The following is a 17,852-nucleotide window of genomic DNA, read 5'->3' on the forward strand; positions in this document are numbered from 1 at the left end:
CGTGCAGCATTAGGTCTGCCTTTAATGCCTGCTGCTACTTCAACTTTATCCAAATCCCAGAGAGACACTTGTCTCCCTAAAATTCCTCTAAAGTCTCCACCGCCAGCTGCATGCTCTGTGTTAAACTGAAAAGGGTAGACATCCACTTGCCGCCTCCCTCTGCGGGTGGGGGCATCTTATCCACCAAACAATTAATGTCTGTGATAGCAAATGGAACATATACTGGTAGCTGTCCTCCTCTTTTCTGTATCAGAGGGGCCTGGAACTGCGGCCTTCCTAAAACAGGCCCCTTACTCCGCGTGTGTATTCCTATCTGACCCGCCTCCTCATTATTTATGGCCCCTGTCAACGGTTCACCTCTATAGTCACACTCACTCTCTTCCCATGATTCTAATTCATATGGTTCTGTCTGAGCTTCAACAGGCTCCTGAACCTCCAATTCACCAATAAATGTAGCCGGAATTTTGTAGGTATCTGTCTTATTCTCGCTCTCCTCTTTATCACTGCCATAAATCAATCTTGCCTTCTCCTCCCTGCGCTCAGCCCTGGCAAATCCTCCTGATGGATCAGCTCTTTTCACTTGTTTTGTTTGATTGCTAAATGTTTTAAAGACGTTTAACGCAGATTTTTGACTGTCCTGTTTTTTAAATATAGTTTGTTGGGAGATTTTAGGGCGAACCACCTGGGCTTCTTCTCTAAATTCAATTTTTCCTAAGTTATCTTCAACCTCTTCCTGTCCCTGTTTGATCCTTCTAACCTGTCTCCGAAGTTCACCCACTGTCTCACATAAATCCTCTATTCTTCATCTCTATCCACATCTAAGTGACCACTGTTAATAGTCAAGACTGGCAATTGATATGGGGGTGGGGAAGAGGTAGTAGGTAATGATGGGTAAAGAGTGGTGTTAAGTGTCAGTGTCTGGTTTGGATCTTCTAATGGAGGCTTCTCTTCATTGGGCACTCGTGTAACCCCCCTTGCTCTGCAATTGTGCACCGCTGCACATGTCACAGCCACAACATGTATCCTTCGGCGCTTATCTTCCAACTCCTTACCCTGTTTTTGCCACGATTTTCCTGCTATAAAACCTAATTTTGGATTATCAAGATGATCCTGTAATATAGTGTGAATTTCTGACTCCCACTTACACAGTGCTTCAGCTAAATTAACCTTCACCTCTGGAGGGGGAAGTATCTTCTGCTTCTGAGCTTCCTTCCACAACTTTTTTATTGCATCCAATTCTCTTTCCCTGTCCTGTTCTTTCATGCCACTCACCACCTGATCAAGAGTCCACTTCCACTGTTCTTCCACAGACCGAGGGTAGGGAGAACATTCTCCCTGATCCCAACACGCTTTACCACATTCCAGTTCCATCTTTAACTATGCTCCCAAGTGAGATTGAATGTGAATGACTCCAACGGTCAACTCAATGCCTCAGTGAAACAAGCTTCTAGATCAAACGTCTTTGATCCGGTTTCACTCTGGGGGTTAATTCCCAAGGACAAAGAGCCTTTTAATTCACGTTCACTCTGGCACTTTTCCAACCCACACAAAACACAAATCTCGGGCGTCGGGAGTGTCCGTCCCGTCAACTGCGCTCCGAGCCCCAACCCAAATCTTTTTCATATACAGTGCACTGCATACAGCAATACAGCACTGTACTAGTTACGGTTTACTCTAACCGTACTTATTTACGGACTCGAACCGTAATTACTAACGGACTCGAACCGTTATTGCTAACGGACTCGAACCGTTTCTATTTACGGACTCGAACCGTAATTGCGAACGGACTCGAACCTTCTATTTACGGACTCGAACCGTAATTGCTAACGGACTCGAACCGTTATTACTGCAGTCATTTCAATATTTTCTATATTTGTATCTGGAATTTATAACTAGGACACTTCAATTGACAGTGACGACAAATTTTTTGGAAATTGCCAATGTGCAGAACTTTTGATTAAACAGGTGTCTGCTTACCTTTTATTAGGGATCCCTTTGTCGTCAGTTGTCTTCCGAAGTGACCGTTGTTGAATTCTTTGCCTCAGATGACTTCTCTGTCTTCATCACGTCGGGGTCACCAAATTGTTGGATCGCAGTACCTCTCTTGTGTCACTGCCAATCCGCGTGTTCTTTAAATGAAGACTTCAAGTAAACAAATGTCAATTTCAAAATGTATTTAGCAAACAGATGTATTTAGCAAACAGATGTATTTAGCAAACAGAATCAATTCAAGATACAAATATTACAGAGCTCTGGGCCAGTTCATAACCCTAGCAACAACAAGTCAATTGTCAGGGCATGAAGTCTGACGACCTAACTATCCCTTGACCCAGTCTTATATAGAAAGATATATGTAAATTATTGATGCTAATTCAGTCCAATCCAGTCCTTCTTCTTGGATGACCCCATCTTCTTCTTCCAGCCTCCTTTGGTGTTGGTGTGGTCCTTCTTGTCCATTATCTTCTCCAGATGGCCAGGTCCGAAGTCATATTCCTGCCAAGGAACTTATCAACACCAGTAAACTACGTTGTCATGTTTTACGATGGGGATCTACCCTTTCCCGTCTGGCTGGCTCCAACTGTCTGACCAGTCTTCAGGTCAAGGAAGGGTCAACTGACTTGCTTATGTGTATTCCTACTAAAGAGTATATAGTATTCCTAACTTCTAAACTAACTGTAACATAAAACAAAACATATAGTATAACACATGCTAATAAGATAAAAGATGCTAACAAGATAAAATATTTCTCTTCACCGTATACGGCCCGGAGGCCGGAGGTTCCCCACCCCTGATCTAGACCTAAATGAACACACGGAGATTGTCTTATTTTACACTAAGACCTGCACTGATAATGTTATAATGACTAAACAGATCCAAGTGTTCAAAAAAGAGAAACTCTGCATTAATGGGGGGGATGCGATCTGAGAGGCCTGAGATTCTGACTTTAAAGCTGGTGACCTGTATGCCATGGCCAGGGCTAACTTGAAAAGGGGGATCAAAAATGCTAAAATGTATCACAAAATAAAAGTGGAGAAACAACTGGCTGACAACAACACAGGGCAAGTGTGGCAGGTTTACAGACCCTAACACACTACAGGGGCAATCCTTCTAATGTAACGAGCATTGACGCCTAACATCTAGTCTCTCTGTGAGGAATCTTGGAGTAACTTTTGAGCAAAATCTCTTCTTCAACTCACTAATTAAAACAGTCTCTAGAAGTGCCTTTTTTCACCTGAGGAACATCACAAAGATCAGGAAACTACTGACACGGCAAGATGTCGAAAAGTTGGTCCATGCACTTGTTACTTCTAGGCTGGACTATTGTAATTCGTTATTATCAGGGTGTCCAAACAACTCTTTAAGAAGCCTCCACCTGATCCAAAATACTGCAGGTAGAGTTGTGACAGGTACTGACAAAAGAGAACACATTTCTCCTGTACTGGCGTCTCTTCATTGGCTGCCCGTTAAATTTAGAATACTTTTCAAAATCCTTCTTCTGACCTACAAGGTCCTCAGAGGCCTAGCTTCATCTTACCTGGAGGAGATAGTGACAATTTACCAGCCCAATAGATCGCTTCCGCTCTCAGAATGCTGGTCTTCTTGTGGTCCCCAGAGTCTCTAGAAGTATTGTATTTTCACGACTATAAGGCGCACCTAAAACACTGAGATTTTGTCAAAAATCGACACTGCACCTTATAATATGGTGCGCCTTGTGTGTGGAATGAGTTCCAAAATCTGCTGTGTGCCTTTGGTAGGGGCACTACGGTAAACACTCCGCCCATCGATTAGCGGCACACCTACGCGTAAGGATCCCCTAAAATGGCGCCAGTCAAGCGATACGCGTATGAGGCTTACTTTAAACTGTAGGCCATCGAACATGCGGCTGAAAATGGCAATCGAGCAGCTGCAAGACATTTTAATGTAAATGAGTCCATGGTCAGGAAGTGGAGAAAACAAGAAAGTGAACGAAAGTGAGGAAGTCAAAGCTGAGTTTCCGAGGGAACAAAGCAACGTGGAGTAGTGTATATATTCAAGCACTCAGTATCATAGCAATATGTGGGTTTTTTTTGTTTTGTTTTCTTTAGTCAATCAAACAATTGGGCCACACTCTTTGCCTTGTACATGCACTACTGTCTCTGCTAGCCCTGTACCAAGATGGCAGCACTATAGAAACTAATGCAGCCTGGGCATCATTTTCAAGTCTACCATAACGCCTTGTCCTCTCCGGGCCTTGGATGGGCCAACTAGTTTGCACTCTAAGGGACTCTGCTCCTCAACTTTGAGAGGCATGTCAGCCTTTCACATCAGAGCAGCTCTAGAGAAGAAAGTATACACTTTAACAATGGGCCTTTGGATGTAGTTTGTGCCTCAGCCATGTCATTTAGCAGTGAATCTATCTGATCCCTGATCAATTTCTGAGATTCAACTTGCTGATGAATTCTGGGGAGCTGAGGTTTAGGCTCTGTTCAAGGGAATTGCTCTACACATGGGTTCTCCATTGTGCGAAATGTTACTAATGACATGGGTTTGGTGGGATCCACTCGCAAAATGGCAGTTCCAACAGTTTTAATAAATGGCTTTTATGAATACTTGAAGGTAACATCACAGAAGTAATCACAGGCCTCTGTGGAATGCAGAAAACACCCCACAGCCACAGGTAGGCAAAGGTCCAAATAAACACACAGCAAAACTCTTAATCTGTAACAGAAGGTTGTCAGATTTACTTGGGCAGAGACGAAAAAGGAAAAGTCCGAGACAGGCAGGGTCAAAACCAATAAGTCCAATCAAACAACGTGCTGCAATGTCAGCGATGGAGCAAGAACAATCTGGCAAGGCATGAATGCCCAGCAGTGGCTTAAATAGGCCTAGGCGGGAGCAATAGGTGAAACTGATGAAGGCTGATCAGATGGGTGTGGAGGAGGGCCGTGGCAGAGTGAGCGGAATTTTCCACCTCAGCACGAGAGCAGAAGGGCAGGCAGTGATAAATAAGGTGTCAAAATAGTTTCTAAGGCTAGCACAGTAGCTATTTCACCATTGTTAGTATCAGTGTGATATACTGTTTTAAGTTTCCCAGGCCTGGTAGCACACTGTGGCTCTTTCTCTGATTCTTTACCTCATTTAGGTGGAAATACATGGCAGTAACATGCCGTTCTTACTGTCACAGGGCTGGTGGCACACTGTGTTTTAATTAAACAGGGGAGAAATCAAAATAGCGGGACACTACTTGATGGGGTTGCATTTAATACATGGTATCCAAACACGGAATGGACTTTTTTTTTTTTTATTCCAAGGGGAGTTGGCTCAACTTGAATTAGCCAGCAAATATATCGTAGTGATCTCGAACAATACAGAAACTTAAAATGGTAGTTATTATAACAGATAATTAATAAATGATTACTTTGTGAACACATTACTTATCAATGCTATGCACCTGTTTGTAATTACATCTGTACATCCACCCCTGTGGAGGACTAGTGGAAATAAACCTTAAGACTTTTGTCTAGTCTAAATTTGGCTACTATTATATTATGCAATGGACAACATGGACAACCACTTGTTAAAGGTCAGCATTTTTGGTTCATATTTTTTTCTCCCTTTTGCAACGGTTACAACCTTAGCACAAATTGAACCATGTCCAAGTGTTAATTAAGCAACACTGGATGGAATTTGTGGCTAGTCTGGAAATTGGTCATAGAAGCTACAGGCGGAGACGGGTCCTTTCTGCCTCCATGGCAGCTATTATGGGTGGTCCTGCCTTGATTGTGGTGCAAGATTAAGCACACAGTTTTTTTTTCCACAATGGAGAATGTTGATGAAGAGCAATGGAAGGCTTGTTTGACAACTTTGTCAAATTTATTGCAGTGATTAATAAGCGAATAAGTAACTTCCAAAAAACTTGTCAAAAAAATGTTATCCAAATCACAAAATTCATCTCCACAGATCCTGAGCAGATCAAAGATCTCATAATCTGGTCACTGTTCTGTCATGATCTACTGTACAAGATGGTGCCGCGTGTGTGGCATCCTGTAACAGCAGCTCCTGCTCACCTTTGAGCTTTTGAGTCCTGCCCTCCATCTTCATGGGGAACATCAGATCTCTCCCCAACAAGATGGACGAGCTGGCAGTGCTGACCCGGCATCAGTGGGAGTACTGGGAGTGCAGCCCGCTGCTGTTCTCTGAGACCTGGCTAACCGCGCTAACTCCGGGCACGGCCACACAACTTGACGGATTTACTCTTCTGCGGGTGTACAGAAGCAAGGAGAGTGGTAAGAGGAAGGAAGGAGGGCTGGCAGTGTTTGTGAACGATAGATGGTGTAACTCTGGGCACATCACTGTTAAGGAGCAGCACTGCAGCAAGGACATTGAACTGTTGGCCATTAGCATGAGGCCTCACTACCTGCCAAGGGAGTTCACACATGCCCTTGCTGTGGTTATGTACATCCCCCCCTCTGCTAATGCCGATGCAGCCTGTGATGTCATGCTCTCAGCAGTGAGCAGGCTGCAGACACAGCACCCTGATGCCCTCCACCTCATCTCTGGAGACTTCAATCATGCCTCTCCATCATCTTCTCTGCCCAAATTCACCCAGCAAGTCACTTGCCATACCAGGGACAATAAAACACTGGACCTGTTCTATGCCAACATCAAGGAGGCATAACACTCTCCCCCTCTTCCTGCCGTGGGCCGTGCCGACCACAACATCGTATACCTCCAGCTGGTGTATAATCCTCTTTTGCAGAGGCAGCCTGCTGTCACCTGCACAGTGAAGAAATGGTCCGAAGAAGCCGAGGAGGCTCTGAAAGACTGTTTCAACACAACCCTGTGGGATGTATTCAGCGACGCCCATGGGGAGGACATCGACAATCTCACCCACTGCATCACTGACTATATTAATTTTTGTGTGGAGAACACCGTACCCACCAGGACTGTACGGGGTTTCTCTGCTTCTGGTCCAGCATCATCACGGACAGGGACAGGAGGCGGATGGACAGACTGGTAAGGAGGGCCAGCTCTGTCCTGGGATGTCCCCTGGACTCAGTGAGGTGGTGGGAAACTGGAGGATGATGGCTAAGCTGTCATCAATGTTGAACAACATGTCCCACCCCTACAGGACACCCTGACAGTACTGGGTAGCTCCTTCAGTGAGCGGCTGCTCCACCCTCGCTGTGTGAAGGAGAGGTATCGCAGATCTTTCCTGCCGGCTGGTGTCAGACTGCACAACAAAAATAATGCCTGTTGGCACAGTCTGAATATTATATATTCTGATATGTATATTGTATTGATATGTATATTTATATGTATATTGTTTACATCCTCTGTACCATGTGCAGACATACAAGGTCCAATTATCCATTTATCTTGGATTATTGTATATACTGTATACATCCTTTTCTGTATATTTTCTATTACCTCAAATTTTATTTTACTTTTTATTTTTTCACTGCGTGCTTTTGCTGCTGCTGTTGCACTGTAAATTCCCCCATGTGAGACAAATAAAGCAAATCTGAATCTGAATAAAAAAGCTGTCATATGTGTAGATTAGTTCAATCAATCAATCAATCCCCGATCAAACTGGGTTCCTAAGCATGACGTTTTTCACACATGAGCGTGGCAGGCAGGCAGGCAGATATAGGTTCCCCCAATGCTGGTCCCTGCCAATGCCATTGAGACCCAGCAGCCCACTTTTATTGCTACCTTCTCCATTAAATGTTGTTGTTGAGGCCTCGGTTTTGTAGAATTGTTGCTTTTGAGACATTTCCACACAATCAGAATAGTCTGAGTCAACACGCAGGTGGAAATCCTACTGGCGGGATTCCAACATCGGCCACATATGAGAAGCCATACTTACCGACCACATCCTGCTCTCTCTGAAACTCATTGCCTTATTGATGAACAGCGTGTGTTTTAAAGGCCAGCACTGCATCTAACTGCACTCGGACACTTGTGCACCTCTCATCACAATAAAGTGTTTACTTGTTCCTCTATCATCTAGTCTAGCACTACTTTGCTCTTTCAGTCCCCCAAAACTAACAAGTACGAATAATTTTGTGAGCATGATATGTTCTTTGCGTCCGTCTCTAATTATTACATTATTATTACATACATCTAATCATTACATTTTATTTAATGAGTAACATCTCTCTCGTGTTAATGTGATTCTAATGGTGGCATATAAATGAACACTTAAGCACTTAAAACATTGTTGACATTGCCCTGGACTTCATCACCGGACTGCCCCAGTCTACGGGGAACACAGGCATTCTGACGATCATTGACAGGTTTAGCAAGATGGCTGACTTCGTGCCACTGCCCAAGGTGCCGTTGGCAAAGGAGACTGCCCAACTAGTGATCCAGCACGTTTTCCGGCTTCACGGCCTACTGGAGAGTGTAGTTTCAGATAGGGGTCCTCAGTACGCCTCTATCTTTTGGAAAGAGTTCTGCAGGCATCTGGAGCTACCTACCGCCAGTCTGTCCTCAGGATTCCACCCACAGATCATCGGCCAGACAGAAAGGAGGAATCAGGGACTGGAGACAGCCCTCCGGTGCATGGCGACACAGGACCCGGCCACATGGTCAACCTTTCTGGGCTGGGACGAGTACGCCCACAACTCTTTGATCAGCTCGGCGACGGGAATGTCACCGTTCCAGTGTGTCTACAGATACCAACCCCCTCTGTTCCCGGCACAATCAGATGAAGCATCATGTCCCTCTGCAGTAGCTTATGCCCGCCGCTGCAGGCGGACGTGGGCCCAGGCTCGGGCCAATCTTCTGAGGGTGGGCGCCCGGTACGAGGCGGCGGCCAACCGGCACCAGACCCTGGCCCCCAGATACAGAGTGGGAGAACACGTGTGGCTATCCACACAGGACCTGGCACTTCGGGGTGATTCCAGGAAGATGGCCCCGCAGTTCGTGGGACCATTCCCCATCGTCAGAGTCATAAGCCCGGCGGCAGTCAGACTCCAGCTTCCCCGGTCAATGCGCGTGCACCCCACCTTCCACGTTTCTAGGATCAAGCCTGTCCACGAGAGTTCCCTGATCCCAGATCGCCCGGCCCCACCTCCCCCGCAGCTAGTGGATGGGGGCCCAGCATACACGGTCAGTCGGCTCTTGCGCTCCCGACCCCGCGGCAGGGGTCTCCAATACCTGGTTGATTGGGAGGATTATGGACTAGAGAAGAGGGCCTGGGTACCGGCATGACACATCCTGGGCAAAAATCTAATTCGTGACTTTCACTCCAGACACCCGGATCAGCCTTCACGACCCAGAAGAGTAGGTCGTGCCAGACCTCAGAGGCCCGAACCAGAGGGGGCGGAGAACGAGGACCATGGGTTGGAGTTGTCAGGGTCACAGGAGTTCTGACCCCCCCCCCCAACCTGCCCTTCCCAGGACGGCGACCCTGGACTTTCCTTGGGGACGTCCCTTGAGGGGGGGCTCTGTCACAGCTGCGGGCAATCGTGCCCGTGAGTCGCTTCGCCCCGCGCACTTGTTGTGCATCAGGACACTAATTAGCCCATTTTAGTCCCCGGAGGTATACCTGCTCCCTGCCAGATCGTTATTCGTGTTCAGATCACTTTCCAGCGTATTCCTGTTTGCCTGCCTTCCCGGTTCTGACCTTGCCTGTTCCTGACCGTTCTGTTTTGCCTGCTCCCCGGTAAATTCTGTCTGCCTTCTGCCCGATCTCGACCTTGCCTGTCCCCGACTATTCTATTCTGCTCACTCCCCGGTGAATCCTGTCTGTTGTCTGTTTCTGACAATAAAGCTGTGTTCAGCCAAACTCTGGTGTCGCATTCGGGTTCTCGTCTGGTCCGTGACAGTTCCCTGATAATGAATCATTAATTTAACTTTTATGAATATTATATTTCCATTAAAGTTGGTATAAAAGCGTTTTTGATATTTTTGCTTAAATGTGCATTTCTCCCCATTTATTTTCAACAAAAAAAACAACTGTGCTCCGGCAACAGCATTTCGTTTTCTTGCTAATCCTAAACTACTTCCACAACATGATTTTAATCCCTTCTCTTTTTCACTTTGATTAAAACAACACTCACCAAATAAAAAGCTGCTAATGCACATTAAAGTATTCAATTCACTTCCAAGCTGCCAGAGTGAATTTTTCTGTTGCTGACAGAAGAGGTCTGCTCTCTGATAACTGATGTTTGTTCTCATCACAGCTGCATCCAGACTACAGCCATGTCCACTGTTAATTACTGTAGGAAGGGTTAGAAAAACACAGAGATGAAAGAAACTGAAGCAGCAGCAGCAGCAGCTCAGTGCTCAGAGAGGCCTCTGTATTTCAATTTGCTGCAGCTCATTCTCCTCTGTGTTGTGCAGTTAAATGGAAGACTTTTATGATGCAAATGCAGGCAGGAGTCATAAATCTCTGCTTTGCTGATGTAGAAGATGCTCTCTCTCCCTCTCCATCTATTTCCCTCCCTTACCCCCCCTGTCCCTTACCCCTCTCCATCTCTCTCTCTCTCTCCCTCCCCATCTCTCTCTGTCTTCCGCACCTTCTCATACTGAGGTTCCTTCTCTTTTTCTTTGGGCTGCTGCATCATGCTACACCCACCCTGGCTCCTTGGAAAATGTAGGTGATGCAGCGTAGGAGTGTTAATGGGTGAGGGCAAAGTGAGAGATAAAAACAGACTTTGAAAAATAGAAGTTTCTGACTGAAGAAGACTCATGATGTACATAAGTATCTAAGCTATTTAGGCCACATGTTCCAGTGAGCACGTTACCAGTGTTGCTTCTATTTCTTTATTCTATTAAAACCGATGAGCATGTGAACACAAATCTGTTATGAGAGCTGGTTGATGAGTTGCATCACTCCACCAGATGTTGCTGTCTGTTTGTGGCAGCTGCTGAGCTTCTGTGCCTGCTCCTCTCGGCAGGGGGAGGTGGTGGATGTGCAGTATGGCAGCATGGAGAACTTGAGGAACATCCGAGACACACTGAACCTGACCAACCACATCGCCATGCTGAAACTTGGCCAAGCACCTCTGCTGTACACGGTAAGGTTGTTGCTCTGCTCACGACACAATCATTGGTTTAGTCGGACCTCAGGAGGGTTTGAAAAGAAGGAAGCACAGCAGAAACACACAAGGGTTGATAAAAGGAGGGAGGAGGCCAACAAACAGGCCAATGCAGGTGTGCTGTTGAAGCCAAGGATGAGACTTTCGTCAGGCAGAAATTAAATGGAATTGATGTGAGATACTTTAGAACCCAACACACACCGTACTTAATTTAAAGTATATTAAAGGGACATCCCAATTCTCCCTAAGGTAACGGGGTAAAGTCATTTACTGAAAAGGACAAAGCTCTACAAAGTAAAGGTCACACATTTCAGAAATATCTGTAGCTGCCTACATAGCATCATAGCTGCGTGTAAAAACACCAAAGGCCAATGTAATAACCAAAATGGAGAGGACACATTTTCCTGTACAGGGACCATAGAGGAGACCAAACCTCCCTAACTGTACAAATCTTGCTTGCATGTCTCTGTTTCCAGTTATCCATACTCTCTGAACTCGGTTTTGGTGGTGTTCTGCTCTACATTGACCCATGTGATGTTCCCCTGGAGCGCCACACCTGGCATCAAGCCTTCAGAGTGACTCTCAACCCTGGAGGGAACCCTGCTCTGAGTAAGACTTGATGTGTCCAATTCAGTTTTAGAAAAACAAATGCAATCATATTGCATTGTTGTTGGGACTTTTTACTGAGGCGCCGCTGTTCAACATTATCTCTTTGGTGGCTAAATTACATGAAGTAGAACTACTACAGGAATAACATCTGAGCATAACATCTTTTTACACTCGTTTTGTCATTTCTCACAAAGCTGAAACAAAAATACAGTTTTTCACCCGCAACTGGAATAGCAGTTACAATTATAAATTAAACTAGGTTTCTTGACTTCTTTATCCATTTTGGGGTCACAGGGGGGTGCTGAAGGATAGGATGAGATTTCAGCTCATCGCAGGGCCATATGTGAGCATTTGTGGGTTTGATACCTTGCTCAAGGGTATATCAGCGGTGCGCTAAAGGTATCCTTTCACCTGTCTTTTAACCTTGAACCCTCCCACTCAGCCCAGTTTCCCTACAGACTGAGTTACCTCTGCCCTGGTGGGATTGCTTGAGTGACTGTGGTGAATTACATAAAGCGTGAGGTGATGGGATGAGAACCTATTGAGGGGAGGATATGTGCTGGTAGGTGGGTGCAGCCCATTCACGAGCCTCACAGTCTGTGAACGGAGCTGTTCATCATCTTGGTGGATTTTATTCATTTTCAGATGGCTCAAGGAAGCAAAAAGGTAATGATGGTGGTGATAGTGATGATGGTGATGGTGGTGATGATGATGATGATGATGGTGGTGTAATGATGATGATGATGATGATGGTGAAATGATGATGGCAATGATGATGATGATGGTTATGATGGTGATGAAGATGTGATAATTAAGAAAATGATGATGATGGTGATGCTGATGATGATGATGGCGATGATGATAATGATGGTGATGATAGTGATGATGATGACGATGATGATTCAGGATTCAGATTCAGGATTCAGATTCAGGATTCAGATTCAGGATTCAGATTCAGGATTCAGATTCAGGAGCTGACATGCAACCCAAATGTAATGGTTTATAAGGACGGCTGATGGGAAATTGTCCTACGGCGAGGAATTTGAAATTCAAGACAATGTTGTTTTTTAAGATATTTACAATAAAATTTGTAATCTTAGAAATATCTTGAATAGTTAAAAGTAACCATAAAATGGGAGAGGTATATGCTTAATCTAAATGTTGAATCATTTGCAGGTGTGCTTTATTCTGGAGCCCACATCTAACATGGACCGTTGACTTGTGGTGCAGCTTCTGGTTGCAATTTTCTAATTGCACTAAACATAATGTTACAGAAATGCCCTGCTTTCTGTTGTTTTCTCTTATTCTCTTTTATGTTGAGCAGGGCAGAGGTCTGTTAAAAAAAAATGTTGCTGCTGCTGCACCTCTCTCCGCCCCTCCACCATCCCCCAGCTGTGCACGTTTGCCTGCCATCCTGTGACTGCCTGCATGACTCCAGCTATTGTTTCTCCTGCTGAACCCCTATTGCTTCCCTTTCTCTGCCTGCTATGCTACACTGTAGAGAAAAGGGACCTAAATTCCACCAATCAAGCAAGTTTGTGAGAGAAAGCTTCATCCTCTGGTGCGCTTTCTCAAGCTTAAATGCACGCAAACTTCCTATGTCTCATTTGCTCATTGTGCCCAAGAGTGCCGCATGCAGCTGTTCAACAATGTCTTCGGTGCGAAAGATGATGGATGTCAGTTTACAGGAACTGTGGTGATTTTACATCATGTTCATTGTGGGTTTTTTTTCCACAAATTCAGTGAATATCAATCAATTTTGTGTGGCTGGCAATTTTGTCCAATTAACCAAATTAAATGCTGGGTAATTGATGTTCTTTCTCCTGGGTTACACAAAAGCAAAAACTAGTATAGACAATTGGAGCACTTTTTGGGGAAAACCTGGTCTGATTAGGAGAGACGGTGTCCATCCCACACGGGATGGTGCCTCTCTCATTTCTAGTAACTTGGCTAATTTTATTAGACCCAAAGTGATCTGACAAACCAGGGTCCGGACCAGGATGCAGAGTTGTAGTCTTACACCCCTCTCTGCTGCTTCCATAGAACCCTCATCCACCAACAATAATATATTTAACACTATAGAGGTAGTCTCTTTTCCTCGGTTAAAAGTTCACCAAGCACAGAGCAGGGGAGCGGTCAATCACCATAATCTTATTAAAATTAATACTAAAGCACAACTTGGAGAAACTAATATCACAATTACGTGTGGACTGTTAAATATTAGATCTCTTTTGTGTAAATCCCTGTTAGTGCACGACCTGATAGCAGATCATCACATTGATTTATTTTGTCTTACTGAGACCTGACTTCAGGAGGATGAGGATGTTAGTTTAAACGAATCTACTCCTCCTACCCATTTTAATTATCATATTCCTCGTGTTACTGGTCGAGGAGGGGAGTGGCAGCAATCTATCACTCCAAGTTATTAATTCATCCTAGACCAAAATATGGCTCCAGTTCATTTGAAAGCCTGACTCTTGGCATCACCCATCTGAACTGGAAGGCAGAAAAGCCACTTCTGTTTGTAGTTGTATATCGGCCCCCTGCTGGGGCACATTCAGAGTTCCTGTCTGAGTTATCTGATTTCTTATCTGACTTGGTCCTTAGAACGGAAAAAGTCATTATCATTGGAGACTTTAATATCCATGTAGATGTTGTAAATGACAGCTTTAAAAATGGCTTCATTTCATTACTTGACTCAGTTGGTTTCCTTCAACCAATAAATCAACCAACTCATAGCTTCAACCACACCCATGATCTATCTCTGACTTCCGATGTTGAGGTAGAACATGTGTCAGTGTTCCCTCAGAACCCACTCCTGTCAGATCATTCATTGATCACTTTTACATTTATGATTAAGGATTCTTCTATCCTCAGAATAAATTCTTACTATAGCAGATGTCTTTCAGATAATGCTGCAGCTAAGTTTAAGGAAGCGATCCTTGTGCTGATCCCAGGACCACCGTGTGTTTCCCCAGGGATCAATCATTATAATCCTGCTGAGGTTGACTCTATTGCTGAAGGTGCAGCAACCTCACTGAGAATGACGTTTGATCCTGTTGCCCCCCTGAAAAAGAAAATAGTAAATCAGAGGAGGTGTGCCCCCTGGTATAATTCACATATCAGGACCCTCAAGCAGAAAGTGCGAAGACTGGAAAAGAAGTGGCATTCTTGTAAAATAGACAGCTATCATGTAGCCTGGAAAGACTGTCTATTAGTTTACAAAAAGGCCCTCCGCAAGGCTAGAACAGCTTATTTTTCTTCTTTAATTGAGGAAAAAAAGAACAACCCCAGGTTTCTTTTCAGCCAAATTAACCAAGAGTCACAGTGTTTTAGATCCACGTATCCCTTCTTCCCTTAGTGGTGAAGACTTCATGAGCTTCTTCACTGATAAAGTTATAGCTATCAGAGAAAAAGCTAACCAGGCCATCCCAACAACTGGACCATCACCAGATGTGCTGACTGTGGGAACATACAGGTTCCTCGATGTCTGTGTAAATTCTCAGTCATCCAGGTCATTGTATCCAAGGTAGTTTTCTCTGTCAACTGGACTGGGTTTCTTCTCTTGAAGACGTTTCGCCTTCTATCCAGAAGGCTTCTTCAGTTCTGAAATCGCTTGGGAGAGAGCTTGAAAATATATAGCCCCTGTGGACCATTTGCATGCTAATGATCCGGGTGGTCACCTGAGAGTCGTTAGGCAGGGTTGGTCGGGTCGTTCACCTAGTTTCTGTTGAGGTGTCTCCCCTTTGTCTGCTGGGTCACATGGTGATGAGTCACTGGGTCTCCTGGAATGGTGTGAATGTTTGTTTTGCTGTTGGAAGGAGTGGAGGACTGCATTGTATGTGGGTGATAGGAAGTGCCTCAGGCCACCACCTCTGTTCAAGGATGGTTTCTCCAATTTAACATGGATAGCTTCCTTAACCCCCTTTCAAACCAGCGGTCTTCTCTGGCCAGTATCCTTACTTGGCTGTCCTCGAAGGAGTGCCCACTCTCCTTTAAGTGTAAGTGGACTGCTGAATCCTGACCCGAAGAGGTGGCACGTCTGTGTTGTGCCATTCTTCTGTGGAGAGGTTGTTTGGTTTCCCCAATGTACAGTTCCTTGCATTCCTCCTGGCACTGTACAGCATAGACAACATTACTTTGTTTGGGTCTTGGTGTCTTGTCCTTTGGGTGTACTAACCTCTGTCTGAGAGTGTTGCTGGGTTTGAAATGAACCGGTATGTCGTGTTTCTGGAGGATCCTCCTAAACTTCTCCGAGACTCCAGACAGGTAGGGGATGGAAACGCTGCGACGTTTGTTTCTCTCCTCCTCTCCTTTGCTGAGGTCTCGCTTTCTTGAGGTCCTGGTGAAGGCCCAGTCTGGGTAGCCACATGTTTTGAGAGCTGTCTTAATGTGGTCCTGTTCCTTCTTTCTGCCTTGGGATGTGGTGGGTATTTCTCTGGCCCGGTGTTGGAGGGTTCTGATCACTCCCAACTTGTGTTCCAGTGGATGGTGAGAGTCAAACTGGAGGTACTGGTCAGTATGTGTAGGTTTTCTGTAGACTTCGATGGTGAGATTTCTGTCCTCAGTGATCTTGACCGCGCAGTCCAGAAAGGCCAGACTGTTTCCTTTTACATCTTCCCGGGTGAATTTTACATGTTCGTCTGTTTTGTTGAGGTGATCGGAGAAAGCTTCCAATTCTTGTGTTTGGATTTTGACCCAGGTGTCATCAACATACCTGAACCAGTGGCTTGGCGCAGTTCCTGTGAAGGATGTCAGGGCCTGGGATTCCACCTTCTCCATGTATAGGTTGGCAACTATAGGGGATACTGGTGAGCCCATGGCACAGCCATGTTTCTGCCTGTAGAAGCCTTCTCTGTACTGGAAATAAGTGGTGTTCAAACACAGGTCCAGCATGGTGCAGATTTGGGCCGGTGTTAAGGTGGTTCTTTCTGTAAGGTTCTTGTCCAATAGAAGGTGCTTGTGGATGGTGTCTATGGCGCTGGCGGTGGGGATGCACGTGAAGAGTGACGTGACATCATAAGATACCATAGTCTCTTCTGGAAGTAGTGTGAGTCCAACGACTTTTTGAGCAAAGTCTTGGGAGTTTTTGATGTGGTGTGGGGTCTTGCCAACCATGGGAGACAAGATGGAGGCCAAGTATTTGGAAATGTTGTAGGTTACAGAATTGATACTGCTTACTATGGGTCTGAGAGGGGTCCCTGGTTTGTGGATCTTGGGCAATCCATAAATGCAAGGGATGGTTCAGATGTCGACAGCAGAAGATGACTCCCACCTGTCTACGCATCAGATCAACAGTAAAAGGACACAGAGCCCAGGTAATTCTTCACATGACGGAAAAACGCTTACTCAATGAAAGGATCAGACAAATCCACTTTACCATAAACACCCTGGAAGCTAAGTTAGACGAAAGAAGGGAGGAACTACACCTACTGCTCCCTTCTGAAGTAATGGAAGAAATAGCCAAACTCGTTTCCAGGACTCAGTACAACCAACACACCAGGACCAAGGAACGTCAGATCCGAAAATTCACCACCCTACTGGCAAAACACAACCCCAGCGGAACCAACCCTTTCTCCAACCATGACACATCCCTGTCTGACTCACAACGGGAGAAATGGGTAAAAAACCTATCAGACAGGGAGCTCACACAAACCGAGGAGGAAGTGCTGTCCAAAGGTTTGAATTTTTCAGTCACCCCTGAAGAGGTACCGACTGTCGAACTCATCACAGCCACTGAGACTGCCATCAGAAACAACAAACTCCCGGAAGCAGAAGCAGAACAGATCAGACTCAAGGTAACAGCCGCTCTTGCGAGTGCAAAACCTCCCACCTCCAATATCACGAATGAGGAAAGAAGGGCCATTGCATCCTTAGCCAAGGACAAGAACATCACCATCTTACCAGCTGACAAAGGTAGGTGCACGGTCGTACTTAATACCACTGACTATGACACCAAGATACTCAGTCTCCTGACAGATACCGCCACATATGAGAAACTCAAGCGGGACCCCACCAGCTCATACAAGAAGAAGGTGGTAGACTTACTACAGAAGCTGGAAAAGGATAAAGCCATTGACAGACCACAATACTACCGTCTATATCCAGGAGAAACCATCCCTTGCATTTATGGATTGCCCAAGATCCACAAACCAGGGACCCCTCTCAGACCCATAGTAAGCAGTATCAATTCTGTAACCTACAACATTTCCA

At 45.3% G+C, this 17,852-nt stretch overlaps 1 protein-coding gene across 4 annotated transcripts in view; it reads left to right on the top strand.

Annotated features, from left to right (window-relative positions):
• Positions 1 to 17,852, top strand: part of LOC130528251 (inactive N-acetylated-alpha-linked acidic dipeptidase-like protein 2) — a 350,820-nt gene that overhangs the window by 253,092 nt on the left and 79,876 nt on the right. For all 4 annotated transcript variants that reach the window (XM_057037405.1, XM_057037407.1, XM_057037404.1 and 1 more), the window contains 2 exons: positions 10,890 to 11,009; positions 11,507 to 11,639. In XM_057037405.1, the coding sequence (XP_056893385.1) occupies positions 10,890 to 11,009; positions 11,507 to 11,639 (253 nt within the window). The remainder of the gene's footprint in view (positions 1 to 10,889; positions 11,010 to 11,506; positions 11,640 to 17,852) is intronic.

Source organism: Takifugu flavidus, chromosome 7 (assembly GCF_003711565.1).
Source record: "Takifugu flavidus isolate HTHZ2018 chromosome 7, ASM371156v2, whole genome shotgun sequence".
NCBI classification, from domain to species: Eukaryota; Metazoa; Chordata; class Actinopteri; order Tetraodontiformes; family Tetraodontidae; genus Takifugu; species Takifugu flavidus.